General features: G+C 39.6%; 2 protein-coding genes across 4 annotated transcripts; one reads left to right on the top strand and one right to left on the bottom strand.

Moving 5' to 3' along the window:
* Positions 1–114: 114 nt before the first annotated feature.
* brf2 (BRF2 RNA polymerase III transcription initiation factor subunit) lies at positions 115–20808 on the top strand. 3 transcript variants are annotated; one of them, XR_005895443.1, is made up of 7 exons: positions 115–479; positions 1049–1108; positions 1203–1524; positions 2111–2934; positions 6060–6188; positions 7150–7267; positions 20602–20808. XR_005895443.1 is itself a non-coding variant. In XM_041058417.1 (6 exons), exons 1-5 carry the CDS (start codon positions 332–334, stop codon positions 6143–6145), a joined length of 1440 nt encoding a protein of 479 aa, XP_040914351.1. In that variant the 5' UTR covers positions 115–331; the 3' UTR covers positions 6146–6188; positions 7150–7423. The 3 variants fall into 3 exon arrangements, 1 of the variants encoding a protein (XP_040914351.1); XR_005895444.1 differs by lacking the exon at positions 20602–20808 and adding an exon at positions 8244–8315; XM_041058417.1 differs by lacking the exon at positions 20602–20808 and having other exon boundaries at positions 7150–7423.
* Positions 19234–27430, bottom strand: anxa4 (annexin A4). Its single transcript, XM_041058419.1, has 13 exons — positions 27284–27430; positions 26000–26047; positions 25181–25268; positions 24369–24463; positions 23363–23476; positions 22539–22629; positions 21671–21750; positions 21235–21291; positions 21056–21149; positions 20644–20739; positions 20164–20222; positions 19780–19902; positions 19234–19455 (listed from the first exon to the last, which is right to left on the bottom strand). The coding sequence occupies exons 2-13, from the start codon at positions 26006–26008 to the stop codon at positions 19399–19401; spliced, it is 963 nt and encodes a 320-aa protein (XP_040914353.1). The 5' UTR covers positions 26009–26047; positions 27284–27430; the 3' UTR covers positions 19234–19398.
* Positions 27431–27838: the final 408 nt, after the last annotated feature.

Here is a 27838-nt window from a genome sequence, read left to right as displayed (position 1 = left end):
ACTTTTCTTGTTTGCAATGTGAACAGTACACACACACTCTTTCTCCAGTGCGTGCCAGTGTGTGCTGCGGCAAGCGGAACCTATGTTGCCCCGAACGTTGTATCTGCCCGGACACATTTTACTCGCCCCCTTCAGACCGGCGACAGCAGCGCTCATTAGTCGTCCAACACCTGTATCCAGTCCTCGTTTGATGTGCATGTGTTGAGACCATGGCCGTAATTAACGCAGTTCTTATGATACACAGACTAGTTTAACACTTGTTTTATTGTGTTTAACTAGTCTCTCCGCTGACCACGAGGTTTGTTTATTTTCTTATTTATTTAATTTGAAGATGTCTCGTCCGGGTTTGAGCTGCCCGGGCTGCGGCTCCTCAAACATCGTAGACGAAGATCTGTACTCGCAGCCCCAGCTGGTGTGTGTGGACTGCGGCTTCGTGGTGTCCGAGGGAGCGCTGGCCGATGAACCAGTCGGAGGTTCAGGTATGAGCAGTGACGACACAGAGAGTCCGTTTACAAGTCCCGGAGAGATGAACAAAGACTCGGTCCTTCTCTCACCTCGACTGTTTTCTAGCTGTAATTTGGTTAATCACAAATTATGGCCCATGTAAAATTTGACAGTGGGCCCCTCTAGAAGGCAGGTAATAATGCCAGACTTGCCCAGAGGTTCTTATTATTCGAGTTGATATAATGTCTTGTGTTGCTGCTTATTACAAACAAATGTGTAATGAATCAGATTACTACAAGGCAGCTGTCATACGGTGAATATAGAACTCTGGTTTGAGGTGGTTTTTGGCCTTGGGTCAAAAAGAAACTTCAAAGCTCTGCTCTATCTTGGGATTTCATTAAATTGTCTACTGCTCCACAACAGCAATGAAACAGAATGTGCTGTATGTTTAAAGTGAATGGGATGAGCTTTGATGCTTGAAGATGAAATTAACGGCTGTATAGCTTTGGTTTTTCGTGTCTGTGGAGCTTGCTTCACTTAACTATAACGTAAAACCGTGAAAAGCAACAGATTCTCATGCGTTCACTCTTTTCTCTTTTGACAGACGTCAGCTACAGCCGAACCACAGCTGTGGCCAAAAAGCCATGTGCAAACCTGATCAAAGGTGAGATATTATAACACAGTTGCTCCTCTACATAGCTGACCCTGCTGCTCTCACCCACTCATGCTCATATGCCTTTGATTGTATGTATCTAAAGGTCTGCAGCGTGTTAAAGCCATATGTCGGACTCTCAGGGTCCACAGTGAAGTCGAGGAGCTCTCTCAGAACTATTACAACCAGGCCTATCAGCATGAAAGTTTCATCAAAGTGAGCCTGCAGAAGAAAGAAGTTCTTGCTGGTTGCTCTGTGCTTGTAAGCTGCAGACTTCTCAATTGGCCCATAACCATGGGAACCGTCAGCTGCCTGCTGGATGCCGACTCGATGGTGGTGGGAGCAGTTTATCAAGAAATGGTCAAGATTCTCAACATCAAGGCTCCGATTATTAACGTCACTGATGTAATGGAGGCCCACAGTCAGGAGTAAGTGAAGGACAAAGGTCTGAATGTTTCTCTGGGGTTATCAACAATATAAAATAGTTAAATCAGACATTCAGAAAGACTTATTTCTCCCACTATACTACAGCAGCATATAAATAACAGTTAATTCCAAACATCTGTATCCATTCTCATTTTATCTGTTACACTGATGTTTCACAGTTTTGTATGGAAGACTGACTAGTAGTTAAACTAGTGTTTCAGCCTGTTGTAGATCTTTTTATGACCCAGGCTTTCAATAAATTGTCCTTGATTATTTTAGACAGGGTTATTTAGCTTCAAGGGCTATTGCAAATGTTCATTAGTGGAGAGAATGGTGCTCATTGGATTTGTTTTGCTATAATATATACTTTTTTTTTTTTTTAAGATGACCTCTCTGAAATCAAATGTTGAAATCCTTCTGGCACGATTGGGCTTCAGGGTGTGTGTTTGAGTTGAATTTTCAATTGCCAGTCAAGCTCACTGGATTAATTTAAAGTTAACAGCCTAACTGCAGGGCTAACAGGTAAAATAGAAAACCAGCAGTGAGCCTTTCTCTAAAACGTACTGAGAATGTTTTTCTTTGTGTCAGGTACAAAATTAGCTCTACTCATGTTCCTGAAGAATTGGCTGAGAACTCCAAGGGCTTGACCAAACGTGCCGTGGCTCTGGTGGAGTTAGCAGCAGATTCTTGGATTGTGACTGGACGTAAACCCATCCCCATCATGATGGCGGCGGTCTATTTGGCCTGGCAGTCCTTGAAACCCACCAAGCACCGGCTCAAATTCTCTCTGGACAAATTCTGTCAGCTTGCCAAAGTGAATAAGCAGAAGCCTGCTTTGAAGAGAATAACTGAGATGAAGGAGGTGTTGTGTAAGCTGGGGAAGGAGATCCCCTGGATCAGGGAGGAAGTGACTCCAGATAATGTTGTTCAGCAGGTGGAAGATATTCTGCAGCACAGATATGCCCTGCTGAGGAGGTCCCTGAGAAGCCACGAGGATGCTTTGCTGGCAGAGTGTCAAGCTAGCTGTGAGGACTCTCTAACTGAGGAGGCTGCTCCATCCCAGATCTCTGAGCTTGTAGAGCCGACTCCAAATTCATCCTCCTTGGAACAATGTGAACCAAATGCTAAAAGAGCCGAGCAACCAGGAGATGTAGATGATAAATCATGCACCGTGACTGAGCCGCACAGTGACACTCAGGAGAGTCAAGATCCAGCACCAAACTGGGGGAAGAGAGTGCTGTTTGCTCCCCCGTGTGTCATTCATGCTAAGAAAAGGAGAGTGGAGCAGCCAGATCTCAAGGATGTGACTGGTAATGAGGAAATCTCTGACAGTGAAATTGACTCATACATCCGTACTCCTCGGGAGGTTAGAGACTTCGCGCTGACCCAGAAGATGTTGTCCATGTCTGAAAGTAAGAAACCATAAGCAGAAAACATAGTTTACCTCTTTGGTCAGTTGTTAAGCAAGAAAAAAAAATCTTTTTTAAAAACAGTTTGCTTATACTGTGCTCAAATAAAGCTGGGGATTTTAAAGTAAATATAAGAATAACAGAATTAGTTTGCAAAGCATCCACATTACATATGAAATTATTAGCTATGGCTTTGCACTGTTATAACAACATTTTGACTTGTCAGGTAAGGAAAAGCAGTGGAGTAAGTGATAAAATGAATGATGGTGGAACTCTGTTTAGCTGCTTCAGTTTCAGTGTGCTGGTGTTGTGCATGCTGGCTCAATGTCACACTGTCATGGCTTACTGGGGCACTTGAATAGGACAGAGTAATTAGTTCCACCTGTGCTTTTAATGCCATGACAAGTCAAAATGTCTGCTGGGAAAAAGGCCTATTATGCCAGGTCTCCAATAAAAGCCTTCATTGTATTGATCAGTGGTGTACTTAGTAATGAGTACTTTCACTCCGCCTAAAAAAGTTTGCATGGTTTCACTTCTCCATTATTAATTCACTGAAAATTTTAGAATGTCAATCAGAATATAAGGTGTGTTTGCTTACACTTTTAGAATCCATCTTTTCAGAGTTTTTAAAGTTTGCTATTTATTTGGTTTTGTTTCTGCGAGTGAGCTATTTTTGGAATCTGATGTAGGATACTAGATCATGATTTAATGTCACCACCTGCAGTCTGCTAGTCAGTTTAATGTATTTTGAGAACACAGGATATTATATACAGAAGACCCAGCATTTAGGTCTAAAGTGAAATAATATCAGTGACATAATGTTTTGCTGCACTGCACTCAATTTTTGATCAGAAACTCACATGTTACAAACAGAAACAGAATTGGCCATTTAGCTGAAGGAAGTGTACGTCATTGCTGGCAAGTACCAAATATCCTGACATGATAAAGGAGATCAATAAATTCTCACATTGTTTCAATGTCCTAACCAGGCCTCATTGATATGCAGAAAACACTTCTTTGTTCCCCGTTATTTAATTAGTAAATTCAGCTGTGAAAGTGCCCTCTGACCAAGTTGGTTATAATTTCATTCCATCTCCTGCCATCAAACAGTTACATTGATCTGAAGCAGAGAGGTCATTTAGCTTCTGTATTTTTATTCACAATTTTCCATAGTGTGTGATAGCACAGGCTACACATCAGAATATACCTTCGTTTTTCCACATAAGACCACAAAGCATAGACAAGAACAATTCTGTGGTAATTTATAGTACACTGTGGATGTACCCAGTCACTGAGCAAATTATGATGGGAATAGAGCAAATGCAAAGGCAAAGGTCTAATCATTTTAGTGACAGTAGCACTTCAAACATGTTGACTTTGTTAAGTTGTCACTGCTGCAAAGATAAATCTGCCATGCCCCAAATCACCCGCCCCCCCCCCACCCCCCACCCCACCCCCCACCCTCTCCTCGGTCTGCCTGCAGGAAAGAGAAAAATATAAATACAGAGAATACAGAACAGCTAACAGACGGCCTGTTATCAGTACCGGACAACATGTTGGTAAATGGACTGTACTAAAACATATAAATAGAGTCTTGCATGTTTTGGCCAGAATTTTAAGAAGCAATTGAAAAGAAAGAAAACAGAACACATAACCAACCACCTACACTACAATGGTTTCATTTTTTACAGTCATTATACAAAGCTATCAGAAATAATCTGATAAATTATACAGTATGAGGTACATATTCATCAACTGTAGGCTTTCAGAAAATTAAAGCCCAAGGGAGCAAGTTCATAAATTTAATTTATTCTGCTGGGCTCCAAGGAGGAGCACCACATAAGGATTAGATCTGACATCAGTGCCCTGGTGGAAACAACCACATCTGCAGCGACCATTTTCAAACACAATCTGAACTGATGATCTCATTTGCTATTCATCTCCAGTAAAGCTACACTTTGTTCATCACGCACAGCTCTTATCTAGCACTCTCTAAGTCAATTTAGATTTTTATCCTCATTCATTTATTAAATTTGTTCTGTATCAGAAGGTCATTATCTCCTTCTTACAAATATGAAGGAGGTTTTCATCATTCCATACAGGTTAGATGGATCGTATATATATATACAATGCACAACATCAAATATTGAAAGCAATTTAAAACATTTCAAGCATTTACTCTCTACAGTGTTCTCTTGCAGATTGGTATATTTAATCAGTAACTAAAGAGAGTGACATTTATCTTTTAGCCTATTGGCCCTTGCTCCAAAGTTTGGACTAAATATTGTTGGCTCACAGATGGGCAGTGCTGGTCAGAACTGTTTACACCAGATCTAGATTGCAATGATGATTGCGGATATTCTTGGCCCACTGAGGATGAACACTACTGATTGTGTTAACCTTTTGACCCTCTGAATGGCTGGATGGCACCCTGAAGCTGACTGAACAACTTTGTACTCCTGAGAAAACTAACCTTCCCTCAAGAGACACCCCTGGTCAGTCTTTGTCCACAACATAATAATGACTGGATTGCCATGAAAAGTTTCTGTGGAAATTATTCATGGCCACAGGATGAACTCCGTTGATCTGGTGCCACAACAGAGTTTTAAATTGGCAACTTACATTAAAATGACAACAAAGGCGCCTCTTTAGCAGGTGAATATAAGACCACACTGGCAGCACAGTGATTGGCAGGCACTCCAATACGATGATGCCGCTTGAACATCTTCCGTAACTCTGAGCGGAAGCGGTCGTGCAGCCACGCGTAGAGGAAGGGGTTACAACACGATGAGCTCATTGCACACAGGTGGCACAGTAGTTGTATAAGTAAGAAGTAGCGCTTGTTAATAAGGTGAATGTCTATGTCTCGCAGCACATTGAATACGTGAATAGGAAGCCAGCACACTGCAAAGGCAGACACCAAAAGGGCAACCAAGCGAAAGATCTTCCTCTTACGAGCTTGTTGAGCACCTGCCTGGTCTTGAGTCCTGTGGCCCGGCGCAACACAGTTCCTCAGTTTGACTGTGATGCAGAGATAAGAGACAAAGACAGCTGACAGTGGCAGGACATACGTGACCAGCAGAGTACTGTACGCATAAGCACGTCTTTCTTTCTCTTGTCCCAACCAGAACTCCTCACAGATGGTGAAGCCTTCCTCTTTGAACTCTACATGGTAGGTGTGGGTCACTGCCGGAGCTACCAGCCCACAGGATAGCAGCCAGATGCCGGTGAGGACAGAAGCACAAGTCGACACAGAGGTGCGCTTCTTCAAGGGGTGAACTGTTGCATAATATCTGCAGTAGAAATGAAAAGAGACGGTAGTACTGTATAATAAGGGCACAAAACCAAATGTCAAATGTATGAACTGATGTATGATTTATCGTGAACTCCTCCAGCACAATTTTAATAAAAGTTAGTCACTCTTAGCTTATGTAATTACTTCATGTATAAATGCTAAATTAGTTAATTAGGTTTAAAGCAGTTCCCATACCATACTTAAATGCAGCATAATTTGTTTTAAGATGACCCAAAACACTTATTAAGACAGAGCAGAAAATGTGACCAATAGAGTCCAAAGAGGAGGAACATTATTAAAATGCATAATAAAATGACAGAGGAGCAGTAATAATTTGTAGATTCTCTTTGAAAGCAAAGTCAAGGTAACTTTTTAATTGGTACTTAAAGTCCTCATTTGATCCTCAGCTCCCGAGGGAGAGAAATCAACTGTTGGAAGCTTTTTCAGTAGATGTTTGAATTTTTGGCACAGTGAGCAGCAGAGAGTCTGTGGATCTCAGGGGTGTACCAGGGGAAATGTTTTTGTATCTCGTATCGGATTCTTCCTTCTGTGCACGGTGCAGCTTTATAAAGTATAAAGCTGTATAGTTGGATTTTGGTCAGGTCCCATCAGGTACATACTGCTGCATCCTCTTAGTGTATGAAGTTTCACTCGTGCAACCATATGTAATGTTAATACATTTATTATTTAAATGTTATGGCCTAATTTATTGATCCATCACTTGAGCTAGTTAAGACCTGATCATTTGATTAATCTTAGATCTTAAAGTTAAAGGAAGATCATGGTCCATTATAATTAATGCATAAATCGTGATGAGTTGCATTCTAGTCATGCGTTTATTAAACGTGATTAAAGAACTTCTATTGTTAAAGTGTTACTGTTATAAATAAATAATTGGTATGCTGTGCCCCTCTCCTCAACAGGAAATGTTGGAAGAGACAGCGAGAAAGCAGAACTTTAAAATGAGATGTGACCCAAACCACATCCTTCGCTAAGACTATGAGCTGATGCCTCTGGGCTGAAGGTACAGGGAGCTGAACCGTAAGTTGAACAGATATTAGTTTTCTTTAGATCTACTGAACAGTAAGAGATGAAGTGTGTGTGTGTGTGGCTTTTATGAGCGGGAAATGAGCAATATCTATGTGTGCTATTGAATGTTGAATGCTGAATGTTAATGTGAACTGTACATGTATAAGTGATGAGGCTATGTGCTGCTGCGACCATAATCTCTCTGTACATCTCTGTTGATTCTAGACGGGTATAAATGATGATGGGTAATGATTGCATTTCCTAGTCGTATGGTTTCTGGCTTGGCAGTTATGCTCCACTCATACTTAGAATGCTGTATAAAATGTGAAATTGTATATTTAAACAGAAATAATATTCACTTTATGTTATTTGGCCTACTTTATCAGGATGGTCACTTGAGATCTAAATCTGATTCTTGGCCGAATGGCAGCACAGTTATGTTGTACAAACCAGAACAGATACTAAACTGTGAAGAGGATAAAAAGGAGAGATAACAAAGAAAAAAAAACTTCTAAAAAGAGTTCAGAATTGTGCTTATGATCTGAGTGGCAGAATTCCTGTAGTGCACAGCGATCCACCCACCTGTCCACAGCAATAGCAGTGAGTGTGAAGACTGAAACATAGACTGTGACAGGTTGGATGAGGAACACCAGATAGCACATTGTGCGGCCAAAAACCCAACCATGTGGGTTGAAGGCGTAGGCGAGAGTAAAAGGGACGCAAGTCACACACATGAGCATGTCAGAGAAGGCCAGGTTTCCGATGAAGAAGTTGGTGACATTGTGCATCTTGCGGGTTCGGCAGATGACATAGAGGAGCAGGTAATTCCCAAAGACACCCACCACCACCACAAGCACATAACAGGGGATGATGAGGGGCTTGAACTTTTGCAGCAGGGCCACATCTGCAAACTGGGAGCTGTGATTGGTGGAGCTGCTCTGTACCGCAACCTCATAAATGTGTCCTTCTGTCTGTCCTCCTGACACAGACGCCTGTGTGCTCCCAGCCACGCCACTGTGATTACCCTCCATGGCAACAGAGCTGAGTCTGTCAGTGCCTACACATTTCAAAATACAATAAAACAGGTTTGCAACAGTCACAGCAGCGTGTGAAGAAATTTTGTAAAGGTCAAATGTCTATCAATTCAGCGTATTCGACCCAAGGATGCATGCAAAATTTAATCAACATTCTGATGAAAACAGGTCACGACACTGAGCACCATTACTGAATAACCATGCTTTTAGCAACACCAACACAATCTCGCAGTAAGAGGCGAGGGGCACGTTACTAAAGGCTATATAATTATGAAGGCATTTGAATGTGAAAAGCTGAGATGAGCAACACAATGTCATTGCATCCTCCATGGAAACATGCATGCGAAAAATGTCGAGGAGGTTGTACTGTACTTGTTTTAGTGTGATTACTGCACTTAGTGCACTTTTTCTGCGTCAGTAGAATATGACTTTTTAAGACATTTTATCATTTTTACTGTTATTGACTGCACACAAATAGATTTTGTTATGTGTTCAGATTTAGCACCTGCTTTTATAATGTTCCGTTCATCTAAGACTCTTACCAAATCAGATTTTTATATTAAAAATATGTGTTGTGAATGAAAGACCATAAACACCTTACATCATAATAACCCTGAAAATCAGTTTTATGATGTTTTACTACAGCTGTGGCTTGTAGTGCTTTTAAATGCCCCGTTGAGAGTCATTCAGTCAGCGTCAGTGAGGCTCTGCTTGTGACCACTGTTCCTCTTTGCTAATTTGGTTTTTCCAGTGTTTTGCACATAATTTCATCACTGTTTTTTTCTTTAGACCTTTTCACCTCAACACGTTGTATAATTTGTGCCTGCTGCATTGACAGTGTTGCTGTCAGGTTTCCTTTACAGCTGATAATTACTGCTAATTAATGTGACTTAATGTGACTCCCTTGTGTAACTTAGGACCTTTTTCCATATGAAACTAATTTAATCTGATGCAAAGATTTTTCACTGACAGCTAATCGTGACAGCTAATCGTGATATTCAGTGTGGAACAGTGTGGATTTTACTGAAATGTAATAATTTAATCATCACAGCTGGATAAAAGTGCTTCAGACAAGTTGTCATGATTAATATCCCCAATATGTATTTTGCCAAATTAACATATATGGTGCGGTCCACGTTAATCAACATGGATGTAACACTGCGGAAAAAAGTAATAAAATTCTACATATTTGTTGACCCCCCCCCCCCCCCCCCCCCCCCCCCCGTTTTATGCCCATGGGGTAGATTTGTTCACGTTCAGAGATTGTGTGAACCATCTCCAGTTATTTGAAGACCATGTTTGAAGCTTTTTCCACGCATGTATCTCCCACACTATCATTTGCATAGTTTGACTTTATTGTGGAAGTCTGGGCCTCTGGATTATAATGTCAAGAAGTCTTACATAACAGAGCTCTGGCACTTAACTTTTATCAGTTTATAGTGCAATACACATTTAATTACAACAGAAAACGGGTGTTTTTGAAACAGATAAGCATATCTTGGACATGAACACAAATCCTCCTATTACATAATATGAGCCCTAACAATGTCGCCTGCATTACATGCAAAAGGGTAATTATGAAATTCACAAACCCGGTGACCTTTATGGCAAGTGAATATTTTGCCCTTTGGCATTTGAAGGAGGACAAGGTGAAAAGTATGTTTTAATTCTACTCTTAAGAATATTTTCACCACTTTTTTAGAAAAGAATTGTAACCCACTAATTGTGTTCCTATTGCATTATATTATTTTATTTTACATTATTTAGTTGTTTTTTTTTCTTGGAGAAAAGATGCGGCTGTTACTGGCTACGACAAGAGGCATGCCATTAATAAATTAATAAACATGCAAACAAATACAGATGAAAATCAACCTGTCAAAGGTTGTCAACAACTTACCTGTGTGGTGCTGGTGTTTCTTAGTGTACAGAGTGTGAGAATATGAAGAGCGAACCTTCCTTATGCACTTCTCCACAGTGAGTGAGCTGAGGCTGCTGCTGATTTAGAAAGAGAGAGAGAGAGAGAAAGAAAGAGAGAGAAGCACAGAGTGAGGGAGAGGGATGGCTATGGAAATGACAGTAAGCCAATAAGATGGCAGGGACCCCGAAAAGATTAATGTCTGAGTTGGACTTGATGATGACGTTTGATCTTGAACTGATTGGTCAGTACAGACAGATCCCAGGATGAAGAGGGTAACAGCAATTATTGACTGTGTGTTTGTTGATGCAGCCACAGGTGCACTGCCAGTAGCTTTCTGATTAAACACCACATTAAAGGGCTGTTAGTGCACTGTTTTCTGAAACTGTATTAATCATTGATCATGGACCGAGCTGGTGAAAGTGGAAATTTTGATTGTTGTATTTTCAAACAAGCTTTACTACATGGAGAATTAAAATGCCTCCTGAGTGGTGATTTATCACTTTCTAGACAGAAATTGACCTGCAAATTATCTAGGTTACAAAAGAAACTGAATTTTCCTCATTTGTCCTTCAGTGTTTCTACTTGTTGTTTATTGATTTTATTTCCTTTTAAGATCAGTGAAGTTTTTCATGTACAGAACATGCCAATCACAACTTGTTTGTAGCACAACCAAAAAACTGCACACCTTATACTAACTTAATCAGGTTCTCTGTTTCAAAACCTTGTTCCCAACAAAATATGTTCTAAATATATTGTAATCGCAAGGGACAAGAACAGTGTTCGGACATCCTTGCTTTAAGAAAAAAATAGCTTTTTGAAAATGTCTCCATTTAAAGCATCATGCCATAAACTCCCACCTAGACAAGTGAGTGCTTGCAGTAATTTCACTGTCCACAAACCTTCCCCACATAAAAAGGTTTTAAAGTGCACTGTGATTCACAGTTACATGTTCTTCAGTTGCAAATGGCAGAGCAAGGCTAAGACATTTAATTTCTTTTGTAGAAAATAACAACAAAATGACCTTTTCAATGTAGATGGAGGATTAATGATGGAAGTCAGGCTGCTGATGTCTCCGCTGTTCTTCCTTCTTCTTCCCATTAATTGGCATGGACTTTAAGTAAGCACTCCACACAACAGTAGTCTGCCATTTCAGTTTTGCAGCACAGAGCACAAGCTGGAAATTTGCACAAAATGTGAGAAAAAGCCCCTGATGAAAAAGATAAACCGTCTCAGACACAGTGGGGCTCATTTTGGCCCCCTTTCAGAGGTATGAATAAGGCTTTATGGAAGCACAAATCTCCACCAACTGTAAATGGTAGATGGGCTGCATTTATATAGTGCTTTTCAACCTTAACACACAAAGAGCTTCATCCATTCACACACTCATACAGCAACAGCTGTTGAGCTGCCATGCACGGTGCTGATCTGTCCACCGGGAGCAACTTCAGGGTTCAGTGTCTTGCTCAGGAACACCCTGCCATGAGACACAGCCTTGTGAGCCTCAATCACAGAGTAATTCCGTGAAGAAAATTATCACAGATGAAAACAAATACGATAACCATTTCACCACATATGGTTTGGAATATAGAGGCTGTTTTGTCTGCTCGTATCAGGACCAGAACATCTACATTTCATATACAGTACACTGTGTATATACATACAATACATTATGGTGACACTACTGTCATCTATTGCATTGCCAAGGTTGTTAATCAACCAGACACTAGAAGGAGGGAAAAAAATAGAGAATCAATTTATTCCCGAGGGAGCCAGAAGAAATCTATCCACAGTCACATCATTATCACAGATTTAGAGGACAGTATTGTAGAAAGCAACATGTTTATCTGGCAGAGCAAGGCTTTCATCCAGAAGGCCTGTGGCTGCTTTTCAAATAATACACAAACCAGATGGAGTTATCTGCATAAGTGGGAGTATTTAAAAAAAAAAAAAAAAGTGAAACTGACCATTAAAAGACGCTAAAATATGTTGATATGTTGTTGATGCAAATACATCCTCTATGGAGCAATCAGTAGTCAAGGAGATGGCTGTCAGGGGTACACTGGGCTTCATAATTTGGCTTCATAATTCATTTTCAAATTTGTTTAAAAAAAAAAACCCAAAAAACTAATTTTCATGCAAGTGTGCCTCAAAGTGCTTTCCCAAGTGAGAAATACAAATTGCATAAACTTCGATGTTTGCAAGTAATAATCCTAAGTTTGACTTGAAACAAGTTTAATGTAGGTTAGATTGACTTGAGTTTTAATGGTTTGTTGGCAGATGTTTCAATGGGCCCTTTTTGGTCAGACTACGTGAGTTGAGACATTCACACAGTATATGGCTGATTTATGTACAGCACAGTGTGGTTAGAGTGCATGAGTTCTAACTGCTGGCTTTATTGGTGGGTAAAAATCATTTATTGATACCTTATACATCAGCAAGAAGTCATTCAAAAAATAGATTCCTTTGTTTCCAGGCTGTGAAACACCTCCTTGGGTGGTGTCTATCCCCTTCCATGACCGATGTTTTGTCTTATTAGCTCTTTATTTTAACAGGGACAGGACCGCACCAACAAATCATTTGACCTCTGTATGGAAAACAGCAGCAGAGCATATATTGTAGAATCTTGTCTTTCTATGTTTGTGGTTATGTGGAGATGTTTGTCACTCTGAATCTGAAGTAATGCCAAACTGAGCGAAGATATTCTGCTGCATTTGAGGATTTGACGCCATTAAACATTATTGTGGCAGCCTCACCTTGAGGAAAGGCATCCACAGTTCCTCTCTTTATGTACTGTGTGAGGATTGTTTCCATTTTGCTACAGCTGATTGCAGCCTGATAGTTGACTTTAATCCTGAGAATAAAGCACTGCTAATGAACAGCCATTTGAGCACTACAGGAGACTGTTCGATCTTTACACCAAAGCATATTTATATACCGCTCTACAGAGGAAGCTTGGATCCTTTGGGAACTTCTCATCAAGGTGGACTCTTGATGATCAGAGTGCTGCTCTGTTCATCATGAACAAACCCCTCCAGGGCAAAGATCTCCAGGCTCTCTCCTGAGAGGTACAATCTTCTCTTCATGTGACTCATGAGATTCGCAAACTCTTTCTTCATTACGTGAAGACAAAACTCATTCTGCCACCTGGAGATCTTGTGTGATGTGAAATCCAATCTCTGCATCAGACACTGATGTAAACAAGCACAGTATGTGGCTGCCAACTCTTTGACCCAGGAATACTGATGTAGGGAATGCAGAAAGGATCAGACGGGATGGAATGACTTCCCTGTGTTTTGCCCTTTCCTAACAGTCAGTTCCACAAAATTTCAAAGGAAAAACAAATTTTTCATTTGACTAATGTAGTAGCTCATGGGGACCCAAAGTGTTCAATATCTGAGGGGCATTCCACTGATTTTACACGAGGTTACATTTACTTGTCACCGGCAGTACTCAGCCTCTGAAAACAGCTGTGTAGTGTCTTCTGTGGCTGTGGAGAGAACGCTCCTAAGTTTGAAAAAAATAACCCTGATTATGTCGTCAGGGTCTCTCAATCTGAGACTATAACCATTATTTTATGTATATATTTAAAATATTTTTGACTGTAGCGGGCAGTTGTTTCTAACAAAAAAAGAAAAGCTCTAAAAACTGACTGCACGCTACTTACTAAGCACTAAACAACGGGCAGACACAGTTACTATAAATACACTGTTATCAGCAATGTCTCAGACCATGGGCACACATAACCAAACCTGTCCACATGGTCAGACACCAGTAAATGTAAGTGAGAAACTGTTTTGCATTGAAACAACGTTGTCGACTGAGGCACGTCCCAATCTTTCTCATGTATTTGGAATGAAGATAAAGGTCTGTGTAGACTTCAGATAGGTGGTTTGCGTGTACGTGTGTTGTACTAATGGATTCCAAATGTCTACTGTCAGGTGTTGTCTTTCAATATCAGCATGTCCCAGGAGCTGCCATGGGAGTTTGAACAAATCTTTCGCCTTCATTCTGGAGCTGTCTACGAATAGCTTCTGCAATATTTGTATTCCGGTTTGTTATACTTGCAGCTCCGTGTGCAAATAGGAGCAGTTGAGCTTTGAATTCCTTTTTATTCAACTTCAGCAACAGCTTTGTGGTTTTTTTCCACAGCCTGTTCCATATTAATGGCTGTGTTATCAGTCGTTCTCTGACCATCAGTCAGTCACTCAGCCACTCACTAGCCACTCACACTAAGTAAGTAGCGTGCAGTCAGTTTTTAGTCAGTCAGTCAGTCAGTCAGTCAGTCAGTCAGTCAGTCAAGGACTGAACGTCTCTCCAGGGGGCTGACCTTTACTCTAAACTTGGAATGGCTCACACAATGTCTCCCTCTCCCTCTCAATCACCAGTCAAGTTCATCTTTTCATCTTTTTATTCCCCTGTGCAAATGGGATTTTCTTATTTTCTATTTTCTGTGTTGCTGTTTGGCAATGCCAATTTGGACTGTCTGCAAAAACTAATTACAGTTTAATTTATGAGAACTGAAAGGAAGTCTGGATTGCAATCTTTATCTGTTGAAAAGTTGAGGTTTATAAGAAATAATTGTCATTCTACAAACAAGGACCTGATCCGAGATGCTGACAGGAGCTCATTTACATAGAAAGAGCTGCAAATTCAAAGAAAAGACAGTTTCAACAGTGATGGCTGGCAAAAGATTCTGTATCTCTAATCTCAGAGCATTTTAAAATCCCATCTGTCATCTCAGTTTTCTTTGCACAGTGACTTCCCCCTCCACCTGTCTGTGTCACTGATCTGTTGCTTCATTATGCAGATTTCTGCATAATCGCTAAGTGGTCAAACGTAACAAGCATTTTGTTTGTTTGTTTGTGTAGATTAAGAGCTAAATTATAGTTGCATATGCACATCAAATGTGGTCTTCAGACAAGATACACAAGATGTTTGTGTGTCCAGACACGTGTGATTTATTTTTCTTCATGTATTCTGGGAGAAATACGTTGTTAAAATAGTTTTCTGATTAGTTGAGCTTCATACATAACATACATACATAGAAAATCTCCAACCGAAAGAGGACAAGTAGTAAAGGCTGGGTTAAAAGATGTCGCAGTCTGGGACATCAGATCAGATTAAAGTAGTAAATCAATATGGAGGAGGAAGACTGAATAATAACACAGCACGTGGGATGGACCACATTTCATATGACGTAATACCATCTATTCTTGTCTTAAACAAAGCTAATCAATTATATACATTATGATCATCATTATACTATATGTACAGCATGTATAATTGATTGCAATCAAACTCATTTTCATCAAGACCAGGAGCTCTACATGGTACCTTTAATGAAGTCTGCTTTGTCGTTCTCCCTGCTGATTATACTGTATGTTTTCTCTCATTGAGACACATAGCGTACTGTAGGTGCTAGTAGTTCAATCGAAATTAACTGTGGAAAGGATGGAGAAAAGCCTGAGTGGGTGAGGTAACTGGCAGTTCATCCCTGTGCTTGCTGAATAAAAATGTAAACATATACAGTTCCATAAAAACGGTGAAAATTCAGTCGGCGGAGGAGTTTGTATCTGTCACAAACACCCAGGAAGGTCAAAAGGTCACAGGTCATGGGGCTTAGATCATCTTCATCACTGCAGAGGTACAGAGTGGTTGTGTGACAAAAGCAGCAGATGGTGATTGAAAGTCTAGAGCAGATCAAAGGTCCCTCAAACTGTCTGTGGGCAGCCCCTGTGATGAAGATAATCATCCAGTCTATCTAGGCAACAGTGAACATAGAGATTTGGGATCTACAAGAAAGCTACAGCCAAAGAAAGCCTGAATCTTTGATGTCACTCAATAGCAATGACTTTCACTTAAACTAAACATGCACAGAGCAAATTAATAATGGCTGAATTCCATTTTGCTGCCTCAGTTTCAGGGTCCTGGTTCATACTCTTCGACTTTTCAGGTCAGCAGCAGCACTTTATTTAACGTTTTGTCATTTTATTTTAATGACTCTACTTTTATATTTTTGCTCATTTCTCTGGGTCTTGGATTTATGGATTGATGGATTTTTGAAAAGCTTCTGTTTACAACCGAAAATGGAACATTTGTTTACCCTGCTACTCTAAATGTGAAGTCAGAGTGTGATGTGCTTGTTTATACCATTTGGACATCATTTATACATTTCTTTCATCTTACCCTTCAGATATGTGCCCTGAACGTAACTCTGATGCTGAGCTGTAATGGAGAAAAAAAAAAAGCACTCACTGGGCTCCACATGTTTTGATGCTTTTATCATCCTCTGTATCTTCTACATAATCACTGTCTATGATGTGTTGCCCTTGGCTCATCAGTTGTCACATTCACCTTTACCGTTGCAGCTGCTGTCTGTGCTGAATATTAGCATTTGCTTTTCTATGCCCTTGAGTTTGAGGGTATCGAGCAGCAGTCAGTGCTTTACTGCAAAAAAAAGTGGTGGCCTTTTCTTGATCAATGATTGAAACAATTTAATGTGATAAAACACATGAATCTTTTTATGTTAATTTATTAAAATAGCAGTAAATTCTGTTCATGACTTTTGCAGGGCCTTGTGCTGGCTGAATGCCTTACAGTTGGCTCATTCTCCCTTCTTCCATCCCATCGTCTTATGACTCTCTGAGGTTCCACTGCAGGCTTCACCTGACTCTCAACACCTTTCTTTGTTCTCTGCTGTCCCTTGTGATCAGAACAAAGGCCTGTCCTGTCCCTGTAGATCTTGTCACATATTTTACCTCCTGAGTTTTCTCTTTGTGATCATGTTTCACACAGCAACCTAGCCACCTCAGACTGTCCTCAGATGTCTCACTGCAAGGTAAATGTGGAGGAGAAAATGAGTGTTTGTGCTGTTTGCTTTGTGAGAGCGATTAAATGCTGATACCAGTGTAGTATTGATCAGACTTCATTCTCTCTACGGTGGTTTATCCAAAGAAAAAAATGGTTTTCAGCTATACAGATAGACCAGACACTGGATGATAATTCTGCATTATTGTTTATTCTCTTTCCATGTAGTCATATGAGTGATCTTACATCAAAGTATCTTAGTCCAGAGTTTAATAAGAAAAAATGTTCACAATGAAAAAAAAATCAAACAGATGCTGGCATTTCTACCTGTATGAAAACATTTTTCAGAAGTATCTCCTTGAGAATATATGCAGTATTATTTGAAAATAACAGTTTAGGCTGTCAACTATTTTAGTTTTAACTTTCAAGCTGCTTTTTTTTTTTTAAATTCTGTCTCACAATTCCAAATTTACACCTGTTAAAAAGAACTAAAGCTATACCAGAGCTGAATGTGGCTGTGGTCTTTACACGATACCTGTTTTCATTATTTAATTGATCTTCTGTTTAGTCCCATCTTATTTCAAAGTTTCGACTTACATACAGTATGTCAGCTGCCAGAGGATTGAGTACACAGTATGTATTACGACATGTCCACTTTTGCCATGCATGTTATTTCTATTGCCATGGTGATATTTGCGGCATTGTGTGACCTCATGTTCAGTACATTCTTTAGTTTATAAAGTGTGGTTCTCATTTGCTGTTCCCACTTTGTGTTTTTTCCACCTGCCAGGGCTTTCTTATGTTTATCAATGATTTCCTGCTCGTCTTAAACCTCAGAGAACAACATGATATTTTTAATCAAAAGGGAGTGTACAGACATATAAAATGAAACGCTTAAAAGCTTGGCTGTGCAATCTTCACATCAAGAACATTTGATAGAGAAAGTGGTTTCCCTTAGGGTGGTCACAGGTCTGGTTCATCAACATGATTTATGTCAGTCCTACTGAAATGTTCTGTTTAAATGGACTTAAAATATAAAATTGTAATTACATCATGCTTTATAGAACACAATGAAAAAACAAATCCTCTTTCTGTGTAATGAATGGACTTCGTTCCATGAATTCAAATAAATAAAGGTGCTTGTAAAAGATTGATAGTGAACACAATAAACAAGGCATCTAAAAACAGTTGGAAAGCATTTCATTTGAAATATATACTAACACCTTTGTCCTATTATAGTGTAACATACTTGAAAATATTTGTACACTAGTGGCTACAGTTGCTGCAAACAAGGATGAAGAGGCAAAAGCCTTGCATACAACAAACATGCAAATCGCAGTAGAATACCTCAGCTTTTCTGGGGCTTGATCAATTTCCCAGTTGCCTTGAAAACGTCTGAACACTCTGAAACGACTAAATGAGGCTTTCACCAGATGGCCACAGAGGGTGGCAGCCCCCCCAGGAGAAAGACATAAATGGTTGCAGTAGTTTGGCTGTCTAATACGGTGAGCAATCAGTTTGATGAGGGTTTAGTGATGTTGTTTCTTCTTCATGTGTGAAGAGCCTGAGTGATGAGTGTTTTGCTGTAAAGCCTGAATTGATTTTATATTAAAGTCTGTATATAACACATGCCAGGTTCAATAGACAGGAGTCAGGCTTCTGGTTTCTGAGGACAGCAGAGGAACTTGTTAAATGGAGTTTTACAGAGGGACAAAACTGCATGAATGAATGAATCATGTTTTCTAGCTTAAAGAAAAAACATGACATTGAGTGCTGTACCATTCATAAACACTGGCATTCACCTCCTGCACTGTTGGACTCCCACCTGCTACAAACTTTGCGGGGAGTTATTTTGGTTCCACCTAGTGGTCACCTTGAGTACAACCACTCCACTTTATTTCCCAGGCTTATGAGCTATGGGACATCCTCCTTAACTTGATTAGAGCCCACTTTACTGCCTCCCCAAATAAGGATAGCATCCCGTTAATGTAATTGAGTCAAATGACGCAGAGCTGACTCAACAAATGGGGAATTGCAACCAATTAAGCAAATGGACTTCTGACTGTAGAGTGATGAAAATGTTGTGCTGTTACAAGAGTGGAAGTCGGAGGCCAATAACATTCATCTTTTATGTTTTTAAAGCTGTGGAAAGCATATATCTTTGTCTCTAATACCATAAATTAATCCTTAACACATGATCAGTAACAAAAACACACGCGTAAAAGGTCACCAGTCAGTTTAATTGGTATTACAAATGGTAAAGCTAGGCACTGTGGTCACTCATTGAAATATGAAGGTTATAGAAGAAAGAAATACAAAAACAAAAAGCTCATAATGTTGTCTGCAGAATATAGACAGAGGTGGATGTTACTCTGATGTTTCTTTTATTCGCCCCCACACAGCTCCAGCAGGATTTTGCGGTAGTCACCAGATGTGTCTCCCTATGTAGTGAGAGAAAGATCTGTGAGACTTCAAAGGATCTGTGTCGGGAATAACTGTAGTCACTCACATAACGGCCAAAACTGTAACAAACTCACTGATATTTTTATAAAGATGTTTGACAAAACAGATAACATCACTAAACATTGTTGTTTCATAAGGATAAAACACATGAAACGAAAGCAGTTATAAATTACAGTTTCATCACAGTTCAGAGATACATTAAAGCATCATATAAACTTTGAATTGCAATTATCATTATAACACAGCTTTGCAAAGCCTTTGCTGACTACCATATTTCCCTGCCCCTGGTATCCGGTGCTCACCTTGATGAAGGAGTAGAGAGTCTTGCCATACATCTTCAGGAACTGCGCCTTAATGTCCAACATGTCGATCTCAGCTCTGGCAACCATTATTCTGATGAGGACGCTATCTGTGGTGCCCAGCCCCTGACAAGAGAGAGAAACTGTGTTTAAACTGTGCAAAACTTGCATCAGTCAGTATAATAATCAGATCATCAGTCTGCTTTTCTTATGCCTGATATTCAGTAACTACCCTAATTCTGTTTATCCTCAAACTTTTACTGAAACTAGTTTAATATTCTTTCTTAGCAGAAACAAAGAAAATCCTAGATAATATTTACATTAATTGAATATATATATTAATGGCTATACATTACAACATAGTAACTCCAAGCATGAAATATTTACCTTCATTGATTTGTATAATCGCTCTGCAAAGAACGCTGGCTTGTTTCTCACGCATTTCACTGCAAAGCAAAAACAAATCCCAGCACATAAGATGCAGCAGTTTTACAGTATCATGTGAACTGCAATACCTGGCTCTTATTTTGACACAAGAGGGTAGTAACAGAAACTCTTCACAATAAAAGGGAATACACCCCCACCAACTGAAGGCTCAGATAATTTCCACAGAGTTAAATCATTACATATAAGACACAGTGTCCACAAAAGCTGAATAGCAGGGAGTTTCCATTAATTGCCCTGTGGTTGAAAGTTTAGAATTAAGTGCCAGTCAGTCACTGCAGTGTGTTTCTTTACTAGATTTCTCACAGACTGCTTGGTAAACCAGCAGAGAGTAATGTTTGTGCTCATTTGATCTTGAATGTTAACATCTGTCATTGACAGGGCTGAATTTCTATAAAGTGGCAAGTCACAGAAGAAACAGACCTATGGCCAGGAAGATGTCCTCCAGGCAGCCAGACATCTCCCTCTTAATGCTGTCCTCAATGTCTCTCCCAGAAATCTTCTGATACTCCTCGAACACTGAAGGAGGAAACAATAAGAGAAATGGGTAAGTATACTTAATTGTAATGTCACTAATTAAAGAATAAGTCCATCTGACTGTCACACAGATTTTTTTAATCGTTAAAATTACACAACATAAATGAATCTGTTTGAACAAAAAGAGAATTTGCTCCTAAAACTCCCACAAGGGGTCAGTAAAATCTCCAGTATCTTCTGCATGACTTCTGTAGTCAATGTGAGTTAAAGGAAATATAATCACATGACACACAACACAAACAGGAACAAGGATATTAAGTCTGCTGATTTTCTGTTTGGCAATATGCAATAAGAATACCTCGCAGCAGATGTTTTTGGTTCCTCACACAAAGCACTGTGAGGAATTTAACCTCGTCTGTGCCCCATCGAGCCTCGCCAGCCTCATAGATTTCCTGTGATCACATGAATTAAAAAAATAAATCATACAAGGTGTCAAAATTTAAACGCACCCTTTCATCTGCAGACATGAACCTTTACCTTGGCATCTTGAATAGCCTGGGCCTCGTTCACTGTATCGCTTTCATCCCGTCCAGCCTGCAACGTAGAAAACACATCTGCTTAAGATAAACTTAGTGCAAGTTTGCATACTGTGGGACAAAAGAGGAAGAAGAAGAAAAGCTGGTATTTAATAATACAGAAGTGACTATTCTTCCCTCTTTCTTAAACAAACAGAGGCTAAGAAAAGTTTTCATCCCCAAGTTCCTATTAACACTTTACAACTCATCGTGTTGAAAATAATTTCAAAATACTTTTTTTTACACATCATCTCTAAGTGAAAAGGAAACTCATGAAACACTGAAGCTGTCCAGAAGATACAAGGAAATGAATTCTCTCAGTTTTTACCTTCAATTTAAATTAATTTAATGTTTGTATGATCTATAATAAGTAAGGTTATGAGCTAATGTTTGCGTACTGTGAGCAAAGAGACCAAAACTCTCTGAAACATTCCAGATGTGTCTCCACACACAGCATCTTCCAGCTGTTTTCCATATTCTGTCATAAAAAAAAACAAATAGTGAAATTAGAATACAGAAAATGCAATCTAATACCTGTTCAGTTTTGTCTAATATGAGGCAGAATATCAAAACAAATTGACAAAACAAGCTGTATATGGCAACTGTACATTCACCAGTCAGTTAGTAAATTTGTCAACCATTTACCACTAAACCCTGCAGCAGAAGTTCTTTAAAATCAAAACAATGAGCTCAAAGGTGATAAAAAGTTCAGCAGAATGTCTGGAATTTGAGCACTATGAGTAACCACGTTCACAGCCATGTGGTTCAATGTCAAAATCAAAAATAGTGACTACTGCAGGTTTGAGGAGTGACAAACCAGACTTTCTAATGAATGTTTCATTAATATTCATTGGGGTATGATATATAAATTTGTTTAATTATATAGCTTCATTATTTATACGAATTAGTCTACTAGAATAATCTGGTAAAAAAAAAAACATGTTCATGTAAGTGATACTGCAAAGCACCACACCATAATGATTTATTTACATGCACTGAAAGACAAAGTCATTTACAAACCACTTTGACATACTTGCCGACTACTGTCAGCCGAACCACAGGAGAACAAATAAGAAAACAATAAACTGCCACACAGACAGCAGCAATGACTTTTATGAATAATTTATGCCATCCACTGTTTTCTAATAATACTAAGTCACGGGTACACAATATCGGATGTCATACACATCCCATAGGCATCGTCTGAAGCTGAGATATACCATGATCTGATGTCAGAAATTCTATTCACAGAAGTGACGCAGTTACCTTTGTTGTAGAAGGCATTGATGGTTTTTATTTCAGTATTAGTCCTTGAAGCGAGAATATCGATGAGACAAGCCTCTTCTGTTCCAGCCCCCTGTGAGGAAATTGTATTGACATGTGTTAAAACAAGATAAGAAGACACGGGGTGGTGTGATGCTTTTCGCTGAATACACAAGATTATTACTTTATCAATAACGGGAGAATCAGCTTAAAGGATGAGGCTGGCGTTATTCTATATTGTTGTTATTGCCCACAAATCTCTTTAAAACCAACACTGCGTCAGTCAGTCTCTCAATACTTTCCGATCTGTGGCTAACAGCATCAGCCTCATTCTTTCCTACATATACTGATGACATATCACAAATAAAAGCTGTTTTCAATTAAAAAAAAAAAAAAAAAAGCTAAAATAATAAATAAAAGCTAAATAAATTCCTAAATCAGCTGGGCACTGCAGTTTATAGCAAATATTACTCAAATGGGGTAAACTATGTATACTACTTTCAGCAGTGGATTAATACATATTTGGTGAACTAGTGAGTATTTAAGGCAACAGGACAGTGTATGTGGGGTTGATTCAAAATAAACCAGGTTCATTGTAATGAGGGAGAAGTGCAGCGGTGCAGCTAACTGAAGTGTTTTAATAGTTTTTGGACAACAATGGAGATCTGTGGCATGAAGTGATATGCTATATATATAGGCTTTAGCTGCACAGACAATATTCATTCATTGTTGGTTCTGGTCTTTTCAGGAGATTTCATGGCAATAAGAAAAATATCACTACCAGACCTATCCTTCAGAGACAGGACAAATGGATAACAAAGACTGACCTTCATTGCATTTCTCAGCTCGTAGGCATCATAAACAGGCGCCAGCATGAGCAGACCGAGAACGACACTCCTGAAGTTCCCACTCAGCTCTGAGGACAGATCATCGGCCAGGTCCTGAAGGGGGGATGGATTAACAGGAAGCCCAACAGTACTTCAGTAAATGTGTGTGTAATGAAACCTGATCATCTTTGGTATTAAAAATCAGTTAATACTCGCTTCATCTTCAGGTTTTGTGCTGCCAGCATGGACATTCACGCTGTCTAGCAGTAGGACCTGTGTCTCCACCAGAGGGTGTGGTTTCTAGACACAGATTTTGTGAACAGAGAAGCTGTTCCATACAACAGGCCAGTGTGGCCACTTGTGGACGTCATCATGTGCAACATGACTCACTCTTTCTGCCTGGGAGGATTCCACTCTCACAGTGAGTGCTTCTTCTTCTGCTCCCTGAGTGGAACTTTGCAGATAACTTTACTGACCTCTTACTGGACACAGCATTGTGAGCTGGTTATTATCTCATTTTGTCAATACAATAAACATCCCAGACTTCTCTGTTAGTTAATATATTGATCCATATAATAATAAAACAAAGAAGCGGTCAGTGGAGTGCATACCCCAGTGGGTTCAGTTTGCATTTTTTATGGAAGCAAACGTTCCCTTTTCCTACAGATTACAATGCTATCTCTGTCCTGGTGTTTGTATACCGGTGGTACTTATTTCAGCTTTATAGTTAATGGTTAACCTACACAGTGTCAGTGCTGTGTTAGCACAGTAAAACCCCACCTAAAGTGAAAAATGATCAGAGAGTACACTGTGGAATACGAGGCTAAGAGATGATACATGCTCTGCTGCTGCCAGTAGTTTCTTTTCAAATTCCTCTGGTGTTCTGTCATTCCTTTGCTTTTTCTGCTTCATGCATGGTTATTTACAATTTAAAAAAAAAACTCTGTTTCATTCACAATTTGACTTGGTTTGCTGCCTTTGAAAGCAGCTCTTTCAACACTCTCACCTTCCCAATTGTTTGTTTGTAGGCCTCTTTGATGCGCTGCCTCTGGGCAATAGTACGATGCGCTAGGACTTCGATGACTGCTGCCTCATCAGTGCCTGCAAGAAATATCATAATACTGAATCTCATAACCTCATCTGCTATCAATCTTAAATTTCTACAATTGTAAGGATCTCACATTCCCATTCTTGGAGCTCAGTTTAAGAGCAGTGTGTAGTACAGAGAATCAGACACCAGGGCTGCAACCTTGGAGATGATCCTAACACACATTGTTTTTTGGCATCGGCATAGGAACCATCTGTTTGCAATAGAGCTCAAACTAGAGTCAGGGGAGGATGATTATGCTTTCAAACCCTAACAGCATCAACATTCCACACCATTCACTCTGCTGATAGAGAGGAAAAATATGGTGGTTACACACTCCTGAATGTTTGTTAGGAAGTACCTCTTTGAGCGGTACATAACTGCTAACATGATTTCAGAACACGGTGATCCATAATGAGGCTAGTTCGCTACTACTTCCTCAGAAAGGTCAATAAAGTCGAGATTAATTTACCCCCCATATCAGGAGTGAAGAGGAAGCTTTAGGACACTATGTGTAAAGGTGAGGTAAAATGCGAGGACACACTCAGCAAAATTAAGGCTGCCATGACAACATGAGCACTGAGCAACACTGAATTTTGTTCCTGGAGAGGACAGAGACTGAAAAAGAGAATAATTATATTTTTCTTCCATGGAGGCCGAGTTTTAAGGGCACAGTAAGACATATCTTTAGCTAATGATGGTTTCTGGATTACAGTGGCTGGATCACTCACCAGCTCCCTTCATGGCTCCTCTAAGCCTCTGGGCATCTGCGTCTGGGTCGAAACCAGCCGCCTCGGTCACTGTACCACGGTTTCCGATCTGGTCGTGAATAATTTTGAATGACATCATTACAACTATTTAGCTGTTAAACACATAAACAGACACAAAGCTTCTAAGTGGAGCAAAGGTATTTAACTTATTCACAGTTTCACTATGCAGAATGAATGGAGCACAGTATGTGCAGAGTTTGACACTAGAAGGCTATTTTCACATTTAGCTGTTGAAGTAAGAATTATATGTGAGTTCAAGACTAGTTCAACTAGATTTTAAGTCAATCGTCCAATGAATGGTGATTTTAGATGTCTTAAAATGCATCTGGTGGGGGCATTTAAGAGCTAACTAACATCAGTTGTGGCAAAGTGTAAGGCAGGTATGCTACACAGTACAGTTATTCATCTGTTCATGTGACAGAATGAGACGCATTTAATTTAATTTCAAAATAGAGGACAAAGTTTAAGAGCTGTGAAATCCCTTTTTGAGGAATTTTCTGTGATACTTTATAAATGTATTAGAAAAATCACTCCCACAGCTAGAGTAGATTTTTTACATTCAACACACTGTTACTGTTACACCATCAATACACATTATTTACACTGTCATAATGCAGTAGCATTGTGACAGTTCTAATAAAAAATTCAAACTTATAGTAATTTGATAGTGATTGATATTCCAGCCCTATTCAAAACAAGGCATAATGAAACAGTCCATTGTCCAGTGCAGAGTCTCCACTAGTGAGGCAAATAAATGTAAATGATATGGGATAGACTTACTGCTGCCATTGTAGAAAGAGTGTTTTTCCAAACTGGAGGTGCAGAAAGCTACAAAATAAATAATGCCAGTATGTCAGTCAAACAAAAGGACCTGTTAATAACACCTATAGAAGAAATGAACTGCAGCATCAGGGTTAGGGGCAGTAAATGGTCTCTGTTTTGAATGTGACCCTCATTAACTTCTGATCAATATTGTATGGAGTTTGTCATCTCAGAGAAGGCTTCTGTCACACACATTAGGCCATGGGCTCTCTGGTGTCCCACGTCTGTGCTGGCGTCCCAGGAGCTAATCTCATTAAGCCAGTGTTTGTTTGAACACACCTGTAATTACTCCAATGAGAGGAAAGACAGTGGGGTTTCACTCCTGCCTATTTCCTGCCTCTGAGGATCAGCTTACCCACATCATATATCTGTCAAAATCCATTTAAGTTAAAAACATGTTATGAAGACCTCGTTAGTTTACAAGCCACTGTGCTGCAGAAAGTGTACGCCAGCTAAGCCAAAATGTTAATTAAGATCACTTCCTTCTATTCACACTCAAGCACAATTAAAGTTTGTATTACTAATCAGACAAAAAGAGGGCTCTGATCTATTTGAGAGCAGAGACATTTACTAAAACACAGCAGCCTGAGCTTTGTGAGTAGGTCAATAGCCACACCTGAGTGGTATGTTATGTAAATACAGGGCAGGTGACCATGTAGCGCCTTGTAGCATCAAGCTCACATTTGCACAAATGTGCACATTATGTACTTCAATGCTTGGAGGAGTTATTTACATGGATCTGCCAAGCTTTATAAGATTAGCCCATGATTTCAGGTTAATGGTCTTTAATTCTCAAATGCATTATGATCAGGTTTACAGGTTCCATCTCCGGGAGCAAGTGTCTGGATCATAAACCTGTAACGGAAGTGAATTTCTTGGAAATTGAGCAATAGTAGTAAAGGGTTATTCCTTGTCTTCTATACGTTAAAAGAACAGACTGAAAATATCTTTACAATACAATTATAGCTCCAAAGTTATTATTGCAACCCAAATGTATGCATAAACGCCGTACAAATCTGCATTATAATACTCCGGAGAGTTTAGCAGAGATAATAAAATGCAAAAAGTCGTATCAAATGTGAATCAGGAAGCACAGCATGTTACTGGTTAACAGTTAACTTCTCGTGAAGTTAGAGGGCACACCCTGCAGAGAACAGGCTCAACTTGAGCCCTACTCAGTCAAACTGAATACCACAAAATTCCTAGAAAACGTGACTTACCCTGAACTAAACCTCATCTTACCTGTTCTGGAGACAATTTACTCAGTCTGGAGCCCGACAGGAGGTTAAAGCGTCGCTGCACCGGGAATGTATGGTTTATAAGTCACAGCTGCTCTAACGTCCCACCCACAATATTCTACAGGATCCTCCTTTGCTTGCACGCACCGAGCAAGCGGACGAGCGTTCATTATTTGTCGGAAAAACCTGCTTCCATGCGTAAAACGTCTCTTTGTAAAAAGATCCCGAATCAGCATTTTTTTTAAATACTGACATACATCCGTAGAAAAACAGATGACATCAGATTTAAAAAAAAAAAAAAGCAAACAAACTGTGTGCAGTTTCTTTTTAATTAGCCGAAGTACAGTTAATATTGACTTCGATGTAACTGCTGGAGATGGTTCATGGCCATTTTGCCACTGGTTTGTTGATCCCTCTGTAGTTCAGTTCACTAAGTGGGAGATATGGAAGCTTTCGGAAATTCCTCGACTACGAAGGGAACCTTCCTTCTTGTTCTCATACTGGTTTGAGCAACATGACTTGAACGCAGCATATGACCACATACGCGAGGGGGAGGCTG

This window comes from Toxotes jaculatrix, chromosome 16 (genome assembly GCF_017976425.1).
Source record: "Toxotes jaculatrix isolate fToxJac2 chromosome 16, fToxJac2.pri, whole genome shotgun sequence".
In the NCBI taxonomy this organism is placed as follows: domain Eukaryota; kingdom Metazoa; phylum Chordata; class Actinopteri; family Toxotidae; genus Toxotes; species Toxotes jaculatrix.
The sequence above is the reverse complement of the archived record's forward strand: the minus strand, read 5'-3'. Positions and strand labels throughout refer to the sequence as shown.